The sequence below is a fragment of the Heteronotia binoei genome, chromosome 3, assembly GCF_032191835.1.
Source record: "Heteronotia binoei isolate CCM8104 ecotype False Entrance Well chromosome 3, APGP_CSIRO_Hbin_v1, whole genome shotgun sequence".
Classification (NCBI taxonomy): domain Eukaryota; kingdom Metazoa; phylum Chordata; class Lepidosauria; order Squamata; family Gekkonidae; genus Heteronotia; species Heteronotia binoei.
Window position 1 is genome coordinate 157,948,500 of NC_083225.1, and position 20,661 is coordinate 157,969,160.

Below are 20,661 nucleotides of genomic sequence, written 5' to 3' on the forward strand. Positions count from 1 at the left end.
AAGTGATTGACTGGCTTTTATGGCCCTCTGCAGTGCAGAGAAAACATCTTTGCAGTTTTTTTCAAGTAAAGCCCAGTGACCTTCCTGGGAAATATCCAAGGATCCTTCAATGGTACGCATTACTATCCCCCTGCAGTGTTTCTATTCTAAGCAGGCATGCAGCATCTGAATTGTTTCATAGCATTATGTGATTGAATTGCTGCATTTTGAAAGTTTGCAAGGAAAATTTTCTCTTTGGAAAATCCTTATTAAAAAAACCTGATGTCCTTCACATGGATGTTGACTATTACAACAAGATAACATGAGAAGAAAGCGATGAGAGGCTTTTATCATGGCTTTGTGTCTCCTTGACTTAACCACACTGTGAAACAAATGCCCCTCCATAGGGATTTTTAAAAAATCTTACCAAACAAATGCCTTGAATTGTCTGTTATTAAATGCACACACAATCATTAAGCAAAGGGACCAAAATGCCAAACCACATATTCCTTTTTCTCTGCGATATTCTGCTTGTTATGTGTCTTGGACCATTGTCCATGGCAGAACAGCCATGTCTACATTATTATTATTATTAATAGTTTATTTATATTCTGCCCATTCCCCTGTGGAGGCTCAGGATGGAGCACAACATAAAATCACATTAAAATCATATATTAATAAAAGCAATTACAATTATTCCATAAACAAATAGCTTGGCAGAACAATTTTGATGAGATGATGCAGCTGGACAGTGCAGTGAGTCAGTGCAGTAGGATATACAGTAGGGGACACCGACAGATCTAGTGGGCAGATGCCCACCACCTCACCCAAAGACCTGGTGGAACAGCTCTGTTTTACAGGCCCTACAAAAGGCTAGTAAGCCAGGTAGGGCCCGGATCTCTATAAGGAGCTGATTCCGCCAGGTTGGGGCAGGACCAAAAAGGACCTGGCCCTGGTAGAGGCAAGACGAGCATCTTTTGGGCCGAGGACAGTCAGCCTATCCTGGGAGGCCAAATGAAGCGACCTCCAGGGCATATACGGGAAGAGACGGTCCTGCAGGTATGCTGGTCCCAGGTCGCGTAAGGTTTTGAAAGTCAGAACTAACACCTTGAAGTGGATCCAGTACTCTATAGGCAGCCAGTGCAGGCCACGGAGCACCAGCCGCATGCTCACCCATATAGGTGATGCAGTCAGCAGGCGAGCTGCCACATTCTGCACCCGCTGCAGTTTCCGGATCAGCTTCAAAGGCAAGCCCGCATAGAACGAGTTACAGTAATCTAATCTGGAAGTGACCATTGCATGGGTCACTGTGGCCAAGTCTTGGGGGCAGAGATATGGTGCTAGTTGCCTGATCTCCCGTAGATGGTGGAAGGCAGACCTGGCAGCTGCCACGACCTGGGCCTCCATGGAAAGTGAGGCATCCAGGATCACTCCCAAGCTCTTCATCTGTTGGGTTGACACTAAAATCACGCCATCCAAGGGTGGAAGCTGGGTACACAAACCCTCCCCCCCTCGACTCAGGCATAAGACCTCCGTCTTTGCAGGATTTAACTTCAGTCGGCTCTGCTGTAGCCATCCCACTACGGCTCCTAATGCCTTGGACAGGTGTTCAGGGACAGAAGACGGTCTACCATCCATCAACAGATAGAGCTGGGTGTCATCAGCATACTGGTGACAACCCAGCCCGAAACCTCGAGCAATCTGGGCAAGGGGGCGCGTATAGATGTTAAATAATATGGGTGAGAGAATAGCTCCCTGCGGCATTCCACATATAAGTGGGTGCCACATGGAGGTTTGCTCACCCAGCCTCACCCTTTGTCCCTGCCCCCGGAGAAAGGAGAAAAACCATTGCAAGGCTGTCCCCCGTATTCTGGTGACAGCGAGGCGGTGGGTCAATAGGTCATAATCGACCGTGTCAAGCGCTGCTGATAGGTCGAGAAAAATCAGCAGCGCTGACCCGCCTTGGTCCATTGACTTGGTCCATTGACTAAGAACATGAAAAAATGGATTTGGAGCCAGTTCTTTTGTCTCTTTTTTTAAAATGGGGAGTCGCTTCCTTTGATACAAGAATTAAATATATTTGTTTCAGTGGAAAGCACTTTTCTCCACCTAACAAGGATTAAATTCTTGAAAGCTGCACTGCACTTTGAAGAAGAAGACATCAGATTTATATTCCACCCTCCACTCACGAGTCTCAGAGTGGCTCACAATCTCCTTTATCTTCCTCCACCACAACAAACACCCTGTGAGGTCAAGCTCTGTGATAACTATGGCTGACCCAAGGCCATTCCAGCAGGTGCAAGTGGAGGAGTGGGGAATCAAACCTGGTTCTCCCAGATAAGTGTCTGCACACTTAATCACTACACCAAACTGGCTACCTCTTTGGAGGTATTCTGTTGCCAATTTGCTCACAGGTATAGGCCTTTCTATAGGCAATTGTAGGGCCAAGCTAGAGGCCATTTTAGAGAAGAATTTGGCCATTTAAAAATATGGAGAGGGCCCAGTCAGTCCCACAGTGCAACAGGACCTAGTGATTCTGCCCCCCCTTCAGGTGCCAAAGCAGCTGTGGGGGGCGGCTGTTTTGGCACTTGAAAAGACACATCGAAGGGGCAGAAAGTCATGCACACCAGTATTTTAAAACAATCAAATTGTTGTCTAAAATGGTATTGACGACGGGTTGAACTTGTGGCCACTATAACAACTAGTTAGGCTTGTAATTCTCCCTTTCAGAGTGGTCACAGGAAGTATTAACAGCATTTGTATGTGGATTTTCTCCTTTCCCCAAATATTTATGGAGAAACCTATTTCATAAAAATGGAATGCATGGGAAGGAGGGACTATTTTTTTTTTAAGTCCCTTTGCTTTGCCTTAGTTTTCAGAGTTTTTCTCCCAGTCTGGCTGACTTCTGGTATTCAAGATAGGCATGGAGAAAATGCTTGCATCATAATGAAATGAGCTGCAGGTGCTATAGTCTGAGTTGTGCCATGCTCATTCACAGTTTCAATAGACTTGATCAATTGCTTCTGCACAACTGAAATGGCATATTAGTGTTCCATGAAGTTATTTCTGCTACAAAGTCAGTTTGTGCACTGTCATATACAGTTGTCCCAGATGTAACCCACAACTTTGTATATTCACAAAAGAAAGCTGAAATCGTAGCAGACTAGCAGTGCAATCCTAAACAAAATTAATCTTTTATGCCTATTAACTTCAATTGATTTTTTAAAAACTTAAATTTATTTAGAAGGGTGCATATCTGTGGCCTGTTTCACATATTGACCTTACTTCTAATCTGTGTGTTCAGTCTCCAATGGAAGGGGAAAGGGCATTAAAAGGGAACATGGTCCCTTTAAATGCCTTTTGCAAGCTGCAGCTGAACTCTGAAGGCATTTAAAGGGTTTGTGAGGTTTTTTCCTGCACACCCCTATCAAATTTTGGAATGCCCATATGTCAAGTTATCTTGTTCTGACTATGCAAGATCTTACCTTTGAACTCTATATTACTGAAATTCACAGGTCAGTGGATTATGTGCTTCTCAGAATATATTTACAACTACTGACCAAAAACTTAATTGTTAAACTCTTTCTGTTACAATATGTTTATTAGCAATATATCATTTCTTTATATCTTGAGACTTAGAAGAAGTGATGTGTGTAGAAAAAGACATATTAAGAGATTTGACTGAATTTGAAAAGATATTGAAATAAAAAGATAATCTTTTAGGACATATTTATAAATTTTTACTTCAATATGACACAGAAATAGAACAAGTTAAGACATGCATGGTGAAATGGTCACAGAATTTTGACAGAAATCTTACTTCAACAGTGGGAAAATCTATGGATAAAGGACATAAAAATTACAGCGAGTCAAGCTCTTAAATAAAATTGGTACAAGATGTTCTTTTGATGGTATATTACCCTAAAAAAATATTGAGAAGATGGACAATAATTATAGAGGATTGTGTTGGATATGTAAAGAGATTGACAGTACTTTTTACCATATATGGTGGTTTTGTAAAAAGGCCAGTAAATATTGGAAAGAAATACATGCTGAATTTTTAAAAATGAATATAAAATTTGCCATGCTACCTGAGATAATGTTACTAGGAATTCTTCCAATGAATATAGATAGAACAGTACATGAACTATTTAGATATATGTTAACTCTGCCACAAGTAGTATTTGCAACTAAATGGAAAGCCAAGGTTTGCCCAGATCTTGAGAACTGGAAAGATAAAATGCAAGAATGTGCTGTCATTGCAAAATTGACAAATTATAAGAGACCGACAAATGAATTTGAGAACAATGAGAGAACTTTTAATGCCTATTATAATTAATTCATTTGATATATATTTAAATAGTTATAATATAAGCATTAGTTATTATATGGGGGTTATATTATCACAAGCAATAAGGTTGTCATCCTAGAACTATATATAAAGTTAATAAGAATTTATCAGGTTTCAGTATTTTTATTGTATTTGTAAAACCTAAAGTAAAATTTTAAAAAGATGGAAAGAGCAGTTTTTACTAGTAAAGCAATAATCTATGTACCTTTCTTTATAACCTTTTTAGATAGGGAATAATGAAAATATATTATGTGAAATCAGTAGAATACTATGTGCAAAATGTTATTGTGATTTATTATATCATGTATTTCCTTATTAATAATTATCCCTATATTCGTAAAAGTGCTATTTGTATTGTTCTCTAATTTCCACTCACCCCTCTTCTTTGTTCTGTATTTCTATTAAAACTTATTTTTAAAAAGCAATATATCATCTCCAATAATTTTTGTGTCCATTATTAGAACCAGTTGAACAGTGTATTGTCTCACAATTTAAAATTGCTTCTTACTTTGGACAGCTCTGGGGGTTTTTTTGAGGGAAAGCCAAACTTCTTGGTCACTAAAAAAATGAATTATTTTTTATAGATGCTGTCTCAGAAGCTGAACAGAGAAAGAGCAGGTAAGTCTGTAGCTCTCTGAGGTTTTTTATGCATATATATATATATTTTGCACCTGAGTTTTTGTTTTAGATTATAATTGTAGCAGGTATTTTGGATCAGCATTCATGAAAATTTCTAGAGTCAGTTGAGGTTTTGCATAGGCATACACAGGGCCTGAATTCAGCAGGAGTTCACAGGAGCACAGCTCCTGAACCTCCAGCCAGGGTTTGCATGCAGTGGATCTGCTGCACACAGATCTACAAAAAAAGGCCCCGGTTAAGCAGATTACCTATTGGGGGGGGGTATCAAAACTGTCTGCAGCTAGTTTCAGCCCTTTTCCCACAGGTGCAAATCGTAGGCTAATAGAATATAGCTAATTGGAAGATGGTACACGGCAGCTGGGTATTATCTGCTGATTCACAAGGTCAGCTTTGCTTAGCAATTTCTCTTTCTAACTCTGAGAACCAAAAGCAGGCCACTTTTCAGCCTGAACCAAACTTTGAAACAGCAAGAATTTCTTAGGGAACCATATTCTTTGCACAGGGAACACCATATGATGTGCCACTGCCCACTGAGGGACTGTTGAGGGCATGTATGACATTTGGTCTCTCAGCAATGTATAACTGTGAGCCATATATTTAAATTAACAAATAGCAACACTACCAACTCGACCCTTCTTTGAAGTATCTCCAGATCTTTGATGTGCTCTTGCCCCTGAGAACCATCACAGTACCCCTTTGAGGTACATGAAGGAACCTGGCTGCAGTATGATCTGGAGTGTAGTACACTATGGCTTAGTTGCCACTGTACTCTAATATACCTATCTATTTTACTTCTCCAAGGAACATGTGCTGGTATTAAGAGACTAAACAGATGTCAGACAATACACTTGCCTGGTGTTTGAATGTGATCTTTACTTTTGAAAATTACACTTCTAGTGAAAACTATTTAAAGCAGGGGTGTCAAACCCATTCATTATGAAGGCTGGATCAGACATAAATGACACCTGACTGGGCCATGTGTGTCATAAAATGTACTGACAGGTAATGGGGATATAAACTTTATAAAGTACACAAACACAATTAAAGACTTTTTTTAAAAAATCAAAATAAAATATGCTTAAAAGATTAGCACTCTTGCAATATTTGATTTAGCAGTTTCTGATAACTGACAACTCTTGCTCTGAATTATTGCATCAACATTGGGAGGCAATGTCTGTGCTGTAGCAATCTTGAGTATGCTGTTCAGGTGTTGTTCAGGGGTGTGTCTGTAAGTTGCAAACCTACTTTTGATTTATTGACATTAATTATAGAAATCTCATGGTCAATGCTTTGAGCCTAAAATCCAGGGGGAAACATGAAATGACTGGGCATTGTGAGTTTTTGTACATAAATTGCTTCATGTGCTGGTTAGCCAATGGAGAAAACAGAAGCTTTGTTCTGTAGCTCCTGTGCAGTTGAGCAAGCCTGGCAAAGCAAGCTGTGATGCAGAAGGAAGCAAGAGAGAGAGAAGGAAGCAGATAACAGTCTTGTGGGCCTGATAGGAACCCTCTGGAGGCCTGATCTGTCCCTTGAGCCAAATATTTGACACCCCTGGTTTAAAGGACAAGATTGTGTAAATGTGTTTTGTATATAAATGTATTTATCTTGTTCAGTTCTACTTAATAATGCAAAAAAGCATGGTAATTCAGATTCAAGGAACCAGCTAGGTTTGTGTTGACTTCTATCCAGATGGCTCCATTTTGAGTCAGAGAACCAGCTTGAATGAGCCAGCTTAAACCCTGTGGTTTTGTGTAGTCCATATTGGCATCATGTATATCCTTCTGTTTCAAAATTGCATTTTTCACCCTTTCCAAGGACAACTCTAACGAGGCTAAAAACAGATGAAAGAACCATTTTGCAGCCAGTGTCAGAGTTGGTGTATATACTGGCAAAGATGCTGAATTAGCACACTGGGTAGCTTAGGCCTGGAAAACTGACGTTTTAATTGCTAGTTTTGTGAGCTGAGCCACGTTTACCATTATGTCAACAAAATGTTACTGTTAATCATAAAGCATCATAAATGTCCCAACTGTTATTTTTGTGCACATTTACTTTGATTTACTGTATGTCATGAGCTTGTCTTTAGAATGCCAGGTCAATACTTACAGATGAAAAATACATCTATACGGTCAAGCAAAACTGCTTTCCTCCAAATGGTAATTTTGAGTTAGTCATTATCTGTTTTCTTCTGCTCATTCTTAAGTTATCTCCTCTGATTGCAGCATTGGCATTGTATCTTGTTTATTTGATATGGGCAAGAAAAAAAACTGACACATGAGTTAACAGGTTAAGAAATAATTGTATTCATAGAGTTTTTAAATGTCTCAGGGGTGTTGTTTTTATTATTGTGCTGTACTAAAGAACTATCCATTCATGTTTAAATTAGATACAATTAGTATTTATCACCATGTTTTGGGCCAAAATGTATTTTACATCACTGATTTTCATATTGTGAAGTAGTCCCATCTTGTTGGAAACATGGTGTGAATGGGTGTCTGCGTGAAATTCCAGGGAATTATAGCTTTGCAGGTGAAACTTCCTGACCTAGCAGTCAAAACATAGATTACGTTGAATAGTGTCTATAAAGAAAAAAGATCAATATTAGGTTTGTAAGCATGATGAGATTCCCTAGTGCTCCATCCTCCCAACCTGATTTAGAGACATACTGTAAGCCAGTGACTTGGAGGAGGCAGGAAACCAAACGCAAAGCTGTCACATAATTTATAAAGTTAAATATTATAGAGAAAACATAAAAAGGAAATGTTGGAAGGCAGCAGCTGTGCGTTCTTCATAATGTGTACCATTGGGCTTTGGTCAGAGAATGGCTCTTAAGCAAAACATTCTGAGACAATAAAAATACTGGAAGAAAAAATTTAACAGTGGTAACACACACACACCCCTTCCCAAGAAAAGCCCTTTTACATACACATTCACTCAGAAGTAAACACCATATTATTCAGTGGTGATCATCACTCCCAGAAGAGTGTTTCTAGAATGGCAGCCTGTATGTATAAATATTGCAACCAGACAATTCTATGGCTCTTTCTTCCTTATCAGCATACCTGTTATTGGAAAGTCAGATTACTAACGTCATCCATGAGAGCCAGTTTGATGTAGTGGTTAAGTGAGTGGACTCTTATCTGGGAGAACTGGGTTTGATTCCCCACTCCTCCACTTGCACCTGCTGAAATGGCCTTGGGTCAGCCATAACTCTGGCAGAGGTTGTCCTTGAAAGGGAAGCTGCTATGAGAGCCCTCTCAGCCCCACCCACCTCACAGGGTGTCTGTTGTGGGGGAGGAAGGTAAAGGAGATTGTGAGCTGCTCTGAAACTCTGAGATTCGGAGTGGAGGGCGGGATATAAATCCAATATCATCATCATCATATGGTTATGATATTTATAGAGACACATAGACTCTGCAGTTACATGGGATGTCATCACAGGGAAACACTTCCATGTGTCTTCATATGGGGAGCGCAGTATTCTGTTAGTCTTATAGAAATGCTATCTATATTTGCATACAATCTTATTTTTCCCTGCTGTGATTCAGTGCTAGGGACTCTGTGGTGATTGTGGGTTGCAGACGTATTCCTACCCCAATTTCAGTGTTGGCTAGCATCAGACAAACATAGATCCAAATAGCATACATGGACATCTGGGAAAACCTGGATAAAGATATGTCTGGCCCCTCCAGCTGCACAGCAGAGTGGACTATGTTTCTTCCATCTGCTGGCTTTTGTTTAGAATTGGAATTCTCATGCTACATAAATAGAATGTGCATTTTTAAAACTGAGAAAGACTGGGAAAGAATCTTCCTGGAGGTTTGATACTATCAACAGAATCTAGAACTGGCACCTGTTTAAACAGAGCCAAGCCCCTGTTAAATCCTGAAGCCTATAAAATTGTGCCACTGCACCGTCTGGGTTTTACACACTGGCATTATTCATTGAGGGATTACAGATGGCATTACATAAATGTCAGGAAAGACTGGGAGAAGCCAAGGAAAGTGCCAACAAGCTGAATTAATCTTTACTGGCTCCCACTTTGTTTCTAGGCACAGTTCATACTGTTCGATTTAACCTTTAATGTTTTAAATATCATGGTATCTAAAGAACTACATTTTCCTCACGTGAATTTCCTTATCCTTAAGGTCATCTTCTGTGACCATGCTGTAAGTGGACCAACCTTGTTAGACATGGACAAGCTGCCAATAGCAGTGCTCTCTGCACTTCCTCTCACAGTCCATTTTATAGGATTCTGTCATGAATGAAATATATATGCTATATAGATATTACTCCCAAAAGAGTCTGATGTAGAAATTTAAACGTTGGCTTAGTAATGTGGGACTTATTGTACATAATGTTGGATGAACCTATAAAGGGCTCTTCTGTCTGTTACAACACACCAAAATAGTCTTTACATTTAATACTGGAGGAGAGAAGGGCCAATGTCCCCCCCCCCTCCTTTTTCATAGCTAACACAGTCATCAGACCAAATTTAGTGTTTTCAGCCTCCAGTTGGGAGCTGGAGATCTCCTGGAATTACAACTGATCTCCAGACTACATAAATTGTTTGCTTGTTTCTTTAGTTATTTATTTTAAATATTTACTTTAAATATTTATTTCACTTGTACTTTGGAAGGTAGACTGCAAGGCATTATACCCCACTAAGGTCCTTCCCCTCCCTCAACCCTGCTCTCCCACACTCCACCCTCAAATCTCTAGGTATTTCTGAACCAAGAGTTGGCCATCTTAGACCACTTTTTCAGCTGAAGCCAGTGAAGCCTCAAATAAGAAATCTAGTAATTAATAGTAGAGTTGCCTTTCCCCCCTTTCTTCAGTGACATTAACCAGTCAGGTGGGTTCAACCGTCCTCCATGGAACCAAGGCTTTTTTTTTTAGCAGGAACGCAGTTCTGGCTGGCTTGTCAGGGGGTGTGGCCTAATATGCAAATGAGTTCCTGCTGGGCTTTTTCTACCAAAAAAAGCCCTGCGTGGAACCCTCCTCCAACTTAAGCAGCTCTCCTTCCTGTGGAAGAGCTCCAACTCTGCTAAGTGGAGTAGTTGGATAAGAGTAGAACCCAGCCCAGTGCTAGCAGCCCAGCCTGATGTAGTCAAACCAACAGACTGCATGCATACTTCTCACTGACTTCTCTCTTTCCAAATTGCACACATCAAGGGAAAATGCTTTCCTTTGTATAGCATCCCCAATTGTATTAGTATTTCATTTAACTTTAAAAATAAACCAATGTGCTTGGCATGCCATTTCCTGCACCGTCTGACAGACCTTCTGCTATGTTTATCAGAATACTTAGATGTTTTCTAAGCAATGCTGCAGCTGTGCACAGCCATTCCAGTTCCTTTGGGAAACTCTTTTATGGTATACCAGAACTGATGAAACTGTGATCACATACTAGGAATGGCTTCCTTTTCAATGCAGCTCTCTCATCATGATGTTTAATGTCTACAAAGGCAATTAGCTAGTATTTTTATGAGAGAGCAAAGCATGAAAATATAATTTTGTGCACATAATAATTATATATGGCAAAAATACTGCCATTAAGGGGATGAACAGCCCAGTATTCAAAAAGCTTTTGTCAGCACGATGGGTTTAGTGGTCCTACAGTCTCACTGTAGTCTCACATTAGGATACCATTCTCAGCCAACAGCAACAATACAAGAATTGGGGGAGGGGAATCAGCACAGCAAAACAAACATACAAACCCAGGAAACTATGAGCACCACCCACAATCATGATGTTGCTGAATGCAACCTAAGTAATCAAAACTGGAAAGTCATCAGTTATTTTATTTAATTGATACCCTACCTTTCTCCCCAGTAGAGACCCAAAACACATCATTCCCTTCTCCTCCAGTATATCCACACAACCACCCTGTATGATAGGTTAGTCTAAGAGTGTATGACTGACTCAAGTTCATTCAGTGAGTTTCCATGGCAGAGTGGGGATTTGAACCTGGGTCTCCCAAATTATAATCTGACACACTAACATAACTAGATTACACAGAGCTGAAAAGAGCCATATAGGCCATCTAGCCAAACCCCATACTCAATGCAGGATCAGTCTAAAGATCCTTGATAAGTGTTTGTCCAGCTGCTGCTTGAAAATTGCCAGGAAGGGTGCACCCCACCTCCCTAAGCAATTAATTCCTTCGCTGAACTACCCCTACCAAAAAAAATGTTTTTTCCTAATACCTAGTACCTTTCCACCCATAATTTAAACTCACTATTACAAGTCCTATCCTCTGCTGCCAACAAGAAGAACCTCCTGCCCTCCCCCTGCTTTGGGGTTAGCAGAAAGCTCAGGGGTGGGGGAAGCTGAATGTCTGATGGGCACTCCATTATACCTTATGGAGAATGGTCCTCATATGATATAATGGAGAATCCATCAATGGTTATCTGGGGACCTGAAGGGGGATTTTTAGATAGAGGCACCAAATTTTCAGTATAGCTGCTGTGGCTCTCCTCAAAAAACCCTCCAAGTTTCAAAAAGATTAGACAAGGAGGTCCAATTCTATGAACTCCCAAAAAGGTATCCCCATCCTCCATTGTTTCCAATGAAGGGAAGGCGTTTAAAAGGTGTGTGGTCCCTTTAAATGCAGTGGTCAAAACTACCTTTGGAGTTCAATCATGCTTGCCACACCTTGCTCCTGGTTCCACTTCCAAAGTCTCCTGGCTCCACCCCCAAAGTCCCCAGATTTTCCCTGAGTCGGACCTGCAACCCTAGCTACTGAGAAATGCTAACAGGAAAAAAGATTCCTTACACATACCCTTTTACTACCTCCTGCAAAGTTCCAGATTGCTGAGGAGGGGGGTCTGCTTTCCAAGTTCAATTTGTCTACAGTCTTCTGTTGTGTTTGTACTTCCTTGAAATGGGCCACAATATATATAGTTCCTTGTAAACCGAAAAGAATGTGGAAACCTGTTTCAAAATACATGGTCTGGAAAGGGAGCCCCAGTGAGTCTTCATTCGTCAAAATAAGCATAGCACTTTAACTTTTAAAAATTTCCCAAATAGGCTGGCGTTCTATTTACACTGTTCATTTTTTTTACAAGACAAACTCTTCCCTTGTAATGGCACTGTTAAACAGCAGAAGATTGTTGTTAACATGAACGTATTTGTGTTTCAAGGAAAGGGATTAAGGTTACTTCTCCCTTACTGACAAAATGATGAAGTCAAATGAAGCGCTAACAGCTTGCCAGTTCAAGCAATAGTCTCAAGCACTAAACATAACAGCATGCAGCATATTTGCTGATGCACAGTAATGTTGTGTTTAGCAGAGCAGCAAGCGGCTGGCAGAGGACGTGGTGCACTGCAGTAATATAACAAAGTCCCTAAGTAACCTTGGCCATTTGTAATGCACATTCTAATATCCCCTTGAAGTGCTGCACTATGAGAAATGGTGTCCTAATGATTTGTCTGATCCTCCTGTACTTTCTCCAGGCCAAACTCCAATTAACTCCAGGAAAAGCTTGAAAAGGCAGGCTTGAGAAGATTCTACATTAGTCCCCAACAAATTCTTGAGATATAAAAACTGTAACGGGAGGCCATTACAAATGTTATATGCTGGCAGTCTCTCAGCCCAGCACCCAGACTAATGAGCCTGTGTGGTGTGTGCATTTGTCACATTCACAGCTAAACCTGTGTGTATGTGTGAAGCAGCCCTCCATTCTGCAGGGCGCTGAAGACCTGCAGTGCAGTTATATATTGGTGAGACCTGAAGGTGCTCAGCACAGCTCAAAAGAGATCCCATGGGGTGGCTTCGAGGACTCAAACCAGCAGCAATAAAGAAGGCGAGAAATGAGTTTCTTCTTTTCAATTTTCATGAGTTTTACTCACACATTTTTTTCTTATAGTGAGATACATGGATTTAAGGTAGTTTATACTGAGTAATGGCTAAGGTGCTAGACTTGTTTTGGGGAAAAAACAATTCTAATTCAAATCACTCTTCAGGAATGAAGCTTACTAATTGATCTGCAGCCAGTCATTATTCCTCAGCCGAATTGATGCCAGAATTGTAGTGAAGATAAAATGAGGGGAGTGCAAAAATACTTCATTTCTTGATACCAGCTACATAATGTGAATGAAAGTCGTATGCACATGGATATCACCCCCATCTTTCAACATGGATTTTTCCAATTGGCCTTGCCACAAAAGACATTCTATGCCATTTATATGGTAGAAAGAGAAAAAAAAATTCTTTAAAATGTTGTACAGCCATTGTTACTTTCCAGTGCTTAACTGCCTCCCCAAATCACTATCTATCATCTTTGTATTGTATAGGGATTGGATTATTTTTTATATTTCTAGCCATGGTTCTCATGGTTAACATTAGATAATCAGTGAACATATTCCCTTCAGGAGAAAAAATTAAAAAAAAACTTCCATTCTTTTATGAAATAATTTAAGTTAACCACCAGTTTGGTGTAGTGGTTAAGTGTGCGGACTCTTATCTGGGAGAACCGGGTTTGATTCCCCACTCATCCACTTGCACCTGCTAGCATGGCCTTGGGTCAGCCATAGCTCTGGCAGAGGTTGTCTTTGAAAAGGCAGCTGCTGGGAGAGCCCTCTCAGCCCCACCCACCTCACAGGGTGTCTGTTGTGGGGGAGGAAGGTAAAGGAGATTGTGAGCCGCTCTGAGACTCTTCGGAGTGGAGGGCGGGATAGAAATCCAATATCTTCTTCTTCTTCTACCATTCTTAGTAAGAATGAAGATTCCTATCCAGGACAAGAGTACCTTTAATCAATCTAGTAGAAGGAATTCTAACTATACTTACTGTATCTATTATACTGAGTTCACAGGATCAGGTAATCAGATAGTGCTAAGGACTGGTTGACTTGCCCATATTCAACATTTAGTAGCCCACAGATGCCATAACAAAGCATGTGCCATTCTACTCATATATGCACCAGGAGATCACTACTGCATAGGAATAATTCTGAATTTTCTTTTCAAGTAAATCTCTCACAAATCTGTTTTCACTGCCAAGTTCTTATGTTTGTACTTTGAGGTCCTGTCGGGTCAACTTTTATATTTCATTTCCTCTTTACCGTTATGAACATGATCATTGTCATGAATAATACATATTTGGCCATATTGTGCTTTATTTACATGACCAAAATATCTGCAGCACAGTGGAGAAAAGTATATTATGGGGACAGATGATGATAGATACAGTGCTACAGAAGAGAGCAGGTTACTGCATCTATTTGAGTATTCTGCTTTGCCTCCATAGACAGTGAGACACTCCATATGGAAATGTGTTCGAAATTAACAATTGTGCATTACTGTTTGTTTGGTGCAGCACGCCTGCAGCAGGAACGTATTAAGTTCTGTACTTAATTTCAAAGTATGGAGTACAATTGAATATGAATTTTGTATTAATGGAACTTGGAAGCAATATTCTACAGCTGAAAGAGAAATGAGACAAGAAACATTAACATTGTAATCAGGTAATTCCACATAGGACTGCGCTGTGTGTAGAAACAAAAATAAAATGTGCCCTTTCACCACACCCCCTCCAGCCTAGAAATAGCAGCTCTCCAGCAGCCCTGGCCTCACTCAATGCACAGCAGCCAAGAAGGTCAGAGCACCTGCTCCGGCTGCAACGCCACTGAGGATGTTCTCCGCAGCCGAGAATGAAACGTCTGGAAGAAAAACTTTCTCCAGTAGAACACAGCACCTGAGCCCGAAAGATTCTACAAACCCTAATGATGTTACCAGACGTGAAAACCTGAAATCTTTGAAAAGATAAAACTAGATGAAACTAAAATATGGATGTTGGGTCATCTGTGTCACTCAAATTATTACCATACTAGCCTCCAGTGCCCCCACTCCTCACATCTTATTCCTTAATTCTCAGTTCTCCTTTTCCCAAGTGTCCATCCCACCTACAAAAGCACAATAAAAACTTCCAGTGAAGGCAGCTTGATTTCCATAGATACCAAGCATGGTTAGAAGTAGGGTGACCATAATGTCTGAAGGCCAGCCAGGGACACTGGGGGGGGGGGGGGTGCGCGCGCGCTTTGTGCGCGCGCCGCCGGAAACAGGAAGTGACGTCACTTCCGGTGATGTCATGCCACCACCGGAAACAGGAAGTGGCATCACTTCCTGTGACATCATTTCCCCCGCGTCACCTGCCGGAAACAGGAAGTGACTTCACAGCACTTCCTGTGACGTCCCCAAAAATCCCCCAAATATCACCGCCGGAAACAATTTTGTTCTCAAATCCTGTATATACTTCATCAGTATATGGGATAAGGCACTTTCTCAACTGTGCTGCATAATGCAGCCTATTTATTTTGTCCTGTTGGCTCTGTTGGCTCTATCTGCGCCACCTTCATCACTTTCGGGGTGTGGATCCCCCAGTGGGGTGGTCTCCCGACTCCCTCCGCTGACTGTTTCTGATAGCCCTGCGCCCCCTCTTTCATTTGATATGTGTCCCGTGCGGGTGCCACCCTCCCGCCGGGAGATGCCGCAAAATGAGCCCCCTTGAGGCTTATGGCGGCAGGGCTCGGGGGAAGCGAGCTAGACTGCTGTTCTTTTGAGGGGTTATAGAGTGTTTCGAGCCCGTCCCTGTGGCATCGGTCCCATCGTTGTGGGACCAAGGGGGCCGGCGCAGCGGCACGCCGAAGCAGCCTGTCACTAATAACACCGGTCAAGATGCAGGACAGGAACCTGGAAGTGACCGACAGGCTGCTTCAGCGTGCCGCTGCGCCGGCCCCCTGGGCCCCACAATGATGGGACCGATGCCACAGGGACGGGCTCGAAACACTCTATAACCCCTCAAAAGAACAGCAGTCTAGCTCGCTTCCCCCGAGCCCTGCCGCCATAAGCCTCAAGGGGGCTCATTTTGCGGCATCTCCCGGCGGGAGGGTGGCACCCGCACGGGACACATATCAAATGAAAGAGGGGGCGCAGGGCTATCAGAAACAGCCGGCGGAGGGAGTCGGGAGACCACTCCACTGGGGATCCACACCCCGAAAGTGATGAAGGTGGCGCAGATAGAGCCAACAGAGCCAACAGGACAAAATAAATAGGCTGCATTATGCAGCACAGTGGAGAAAGTGCCTTATCCCATATACTGATGAAGTAAATACAGGATCTGAGAACAAAATTGCACTAGAAGACACAAACGCAAAGCTCCCTTACACTGAATCAGTGCTTGGGTCCACCAAAGTCAGTATTGTCACATAAGAGAAGCCCTGTTGGATCAGGCCAGTGGCCCCTCCAGTCCAACACTCTGCGTCACATAATAACATAAGAGAAGCCCTGTTGGATCAGGCCAGTGGCCCATCCAGTCCAACACTCTGCATCACATAACAACATAAGAGAAGCCCTGTTGGATCAGGCCAGTGGCCCATCCAGTCCAACACTCTGCATCACATAACAACATAAGAGAAGCCCTGTTGGATCAGGCCAGTGGCCCATCCAGTCCAACACTCTGCGTCACATAAGAACATAAGAGAAGCCCTGTTGGATCAGGCCAGTGGCCCATCCAGTCCAACACTCTGCGTCACATAAGAACATAAGAGAAGCCCTGTTGGATCAGGCCAGTGGCCCATCCAGTCCAACACTCTGCATCACATAAGAACATAAGAGAAGCCCTGTTGGATCAGGCCAGTGGCCCATCCAGTCCAACACTCTGCGTCACATAAGAACATAAGAGAAGCCCTGTTGGATCAGGCCAGTGGCCCATCCAGTCCAACACTCTGCATCACATAACAACATAAGGAGGGAGGGAGGGAAGGAAGGAAGGAAGGGAGAAAGGGAGGAAGGGAAGAAGGGAAGAAAGGAAGAAGGGAGGGAGGGAAGGAAGGAAGGAAGGGAGGGAGGAAGGAAGGAAGGGAGGGAAGGAAGGAAGGAAGGAAGGAAGGAAGGAAGGAAGGAAGGAAGGAAGGAAGGAGGGAAGGAAGGAAGGAAGGAAGGGGGAGGGAGGGAGGGAAGGAAGGAAGGAAGGGGGAGGGAGGGAGGGAAGGAAGGAAGGGGGGAGGGAGGGAAGGAAGGAAGGAAGAAAGGAAGGGAGGAGGGAGGGAAGGAAGGAAGGCAAGGGAGGGAGGGAAGGAAGGAAGAAAGGAAGGGAGGGAGGAGGGAGGGAAGGAAGGAAGGGAAGGGAGTGAGGGAAGGAAGGAAGAAAGGAAGAAAGGGAGGAGGGAGGGAGGGAGGGAAGGAAGGAAGGGAAGGGAGTGAGGGAAGGAAGGAAGGAAGGAAGGAAGGAAGGAAGGAGGGAAGGAAGGAAGGAAGGAAGGGGGAGGGAGGGAGGGAAGGAAGGAAGGAAGGAAGGGGGAGGGAGGGAGGGAAGGAAGGAAGGGGGGAGGGAGGGAAGGAAGGAAGGAAGAAAGGAAGGGAGGAGGGAGGGAAGGAAGGAAGGAAGGCAAGGGAGGGAGGGAAGGAAGGAAGAAAGGAAGGGAGGGAGGAGGGAGGGAAGGAAGGAAGGGAAGGGAGTGAGGGAAGGAAGGAAGAAAGGAAGAAAGGGAGGAGGGAGGGAGGGAGGGAAGGAAGGAAGGGAAGGGAGTGAGGGAAGGAAGGAAGGAAGGAAGGAAGGAAGGAAGGAAGGAAGAAAGGAAGGAAGGGAGGAGGGAGGGAAGAAAGGAAGGCCGCCCCCCCCCCCCCCGCTTTCGGCCCCCTTACCTTAATCCAGGGCGGCGGATCCAGCGGCGGGGAGTCCTCCGGCGGCGGCCTCGCGGCGAGGGAGGGAGGGAGCTGCCGGGGCTGGCCTCTGGAGGCCTCCAGGGACCAGCGCCGGCTGCTCCGCGGCTTCCCCGCGGCCTCCGCTGGTCCCTGGAGGCCCTCCAGAGACTCTGGAGGGCCTCCAGGGACCAGCGGAGGCCGCGGGGAAGCCTTCGCTGGCCGGCGCTGGTCCCCGAAGGCCTTCCAGAGGCTCTGGAAGGCCTTCCGGGACCAGCGCCGGGTGCCCCGCGGGCTTCCCCGCGGCCTCCGCTGGTCCCTGGAGGCCCTCCAGAGACTCTGGAGGGCCTCCAGGGACCAGCGGAGGCCGCGGGGAAGCCTTCGCTGGCCGGCGCTGGTCCCGGAAGGCCTTCCAGAGGCTCTGGAAGGCCTTCCGGGACCAGCGCCGGGTGCCCCGCGGCTTCCCCGCGGCCTCCGCTGGTCCCTGGAGGCCCTCCAGAGACTCTGGAGGGCCTCCAGGGACCAGCGGAGGCCGTGGGGAAGCCTTCGCTGGCCGGCGCTGGTCCCGGAAGGCCTTCCAGAGCCTCTGGAAGGCCTTCCGGGACCAGCGCCGGGTGCCCCGCGGCCTCCCCGCGGCCTCCGCTGGTCCCTGGAGGCCCTCCAGAGATTCTGGAGGGCCTCCAGGGACCAGCGGAGGCCGCGGGGAAGCCTTCGCTGGCCGGCGCTGGTCCCGGAAGGCCTTCCAGAGCCTCTGGAAGGCCTTCCGGGACCAGCGCCGGGTGCCCCGCGGCTTCCCCGCGGCCTCTGCTGGTCCCTGGAGGCCCTCCAGAGACTCTGGAGGGCCTCCAGGGACCAGCGGAGGCCGCGGGGAAGCCTTCGCTGGCCGGCGCTGGTCCCCGAAGGCCTTCCAGAGCCTCTGGAAGGCCTTCCGGGACCAGCGCCGGGTGCCCCGCGGCTTCCCCACGGCCTCCGCTGGTCCCTGGAGGCCCTCCAGAGACTCTGGAGGGCCTCCAGGGACCAGCGGAGGCCGCGGGGAAGCCTTCGCTGGCCGGCGCTGGTCCCCGAAGGCCTTCCAGAGCCTCTGGAAGGCCTTCCGGGACCAGCGCCGGGTGCCCCGCGGCCTCCCCGCGGCCTCCGCTGGTCCCTGGAGGCCCTCCAGAGACTCTGGAGGGCCTCCAGGGACCAGCGGAGGCCGCGGGGAAGCCTTCGCTGGCCGGCGCTGGTCCCGGAAGGCCTTCCAGAGGCTCTGGAAGGCCTTCCGGGACCAGCGCCGGGTGCCCCGCGGCCTCCCCGCGGCCTCCGCTGGTCCCTGGAGGCCCTCCAGAGACTCTGGAGGGCCTCCAGGGACCAGCGGAGGCCGCGGGAAAGCCTTCGCTGGCCGGCGCTGGTCCCCGAAGGCCTTCCAGAGGCTCTGGAAGGCCTTCCGGGACCAGCGCCGGGTGCCCCGCGGCTTCCCCGCGGCCTCCGCTGGTCCCTGGAGGCCCTCCAGAGACTCTGGAGGGCCTCCAGGGACCAGCGGAGGCCGCGGGGAAGCCTTCGCTGGCCGGCGCTGGTCCCCGAAGGCCTTCCAGAGGCTCTGGAAGGCCTTCCGGGACCAGCGCCGGGTGCCCCGCGGCCTCTCCGCGGCCTCCGCTGGTCGCTGGAGGCCCTCCAGAGTCTCTGGAGGGCTTCCAGCGACCAGCGGAGGCCACGGAGAGGCCTCCACCACTGCCGCCGGGCCCCGCGCGCGGGCGGGGAAGGCGGGGAGTGAGGGTGGGAGCGTCCCTGCGCGTGCGCAGGGGCCCTGCGCAGGCGCAGGGACGCTCCCTCCCTCACTCCCCGCCTTCCCCGCCCGCGCCCGCGGCCCACCGGCTCCTGGGCTGCCTAAACCGGGACCTTTAATGGTCCCGGTATAGGCAGCCCGGGATCCGGGATTGGGTGGCCAGATCCGGGAATGTCCCGGGAGACCGGGACGGTCTGGCCACCCTAGTTAGAAGATAAATGATTAAGCAACCCTTTTAAAGCTAGGGAGGCCTAGGTGTGGTGAATGCCTGGTGTGAGAATAATACCCCTATTTCCAGAACATCGTAGTCACCCGCCTGGTTGCCAGGGTGCCTGGAGACTCAACTCAAACACATCTGCCAGGAGAGTGTGGGTTTTGTCTACCACACTGGAAGGGACTTATGAGTACCAACAGCCACAACATTGCAGCAGCACTCTGTGTCTCTGGAGGAGACAAGGAGAACAGATGGTTTCCAGTTGCTCCATGCGATCCCCATCTTGGCCATAGCAGCAGAAGAAGGTGCGCCGCCAGGGACTGTCCAGGCAAGCAGTTTCCAGCCTCAACCATTGAATCCATCTTGGGAGGCTAACACCACCAGCAGCTATCTTCCTGCAGTGCCAGACTCCATAACAGCGAAGCGGGAGGCTCACGTACTCAACAGATGTCACCTATGCATAGAGCCATCAAGCTTATCTTAGGTGTGGATCCTGCCAGGCCGCCTAAGCCTTTGTCCAATGGAACTCAAGACAAAGACTGGTGCCAGTAGAAGATCAGAGGAAGAACATCTTCACCCAGAGCCAAGTTTCTTTGTATAGACCGGGTGTTACCTAGGTAGCAATTTGGCCATCTATTGTCATCTTTTTAGATACGTTTGATAGACTTAAGTACCCCCCACCTTAACAATTTTTCCCATTCTTTCCCTTAATGGTCATACTGGAGCCTCCCCCTTGGCCCATTGTTACCTGGACGTCCAATCAGGAAATTAAGGCCAAGTCTGCTCATTGGCTAGCTATGAGCATCCAATCAGGGACCGCCAATTAACTGGCTATTGGCTACTGCATAAGTCCAGCCTTTTTGGTCATTGCAGAGCCTCCCCTTTTTCTGTGATGTACCAGCTGACCACTGTCATCCTCCCCTGTACCCCCCATCCCTTAAGGGCTCAAGGTAGTCCTTATAACCTGTGACCCAGCTCCTCATAGGTGTGCATCTAGCAGTACCCCAGTTCCGCTGTCTAGATACATCCCCGATTCCTGATCAGTTGAGGGTCCCCTCTCCCTAGTCCTCGTT

General features: G+C 46.2%; 1 protein-coding gene across 1 annotated transcript in view; it reads left to right on the top strand.

Annotated features, from left to right (window-relative positions):
- Window positions 1–20,661, top strand: part of LOC132569120 (uncharacterized) — a 143,907-nt gene that overhangs the window by 98,178 nt on the left and 25,068 nt on the right. The window contains exon 3 of the mRNA XM_060235300.1: window positions 4,915–4,948. Within this exon, the coding sequence (XP_060091283.1) occupies window positions 4,915–4,948 (34 nt within the window). The remainder of the gene's footprint in view (window positions 1–4,914; window positions 4,949–20,661) is intronic.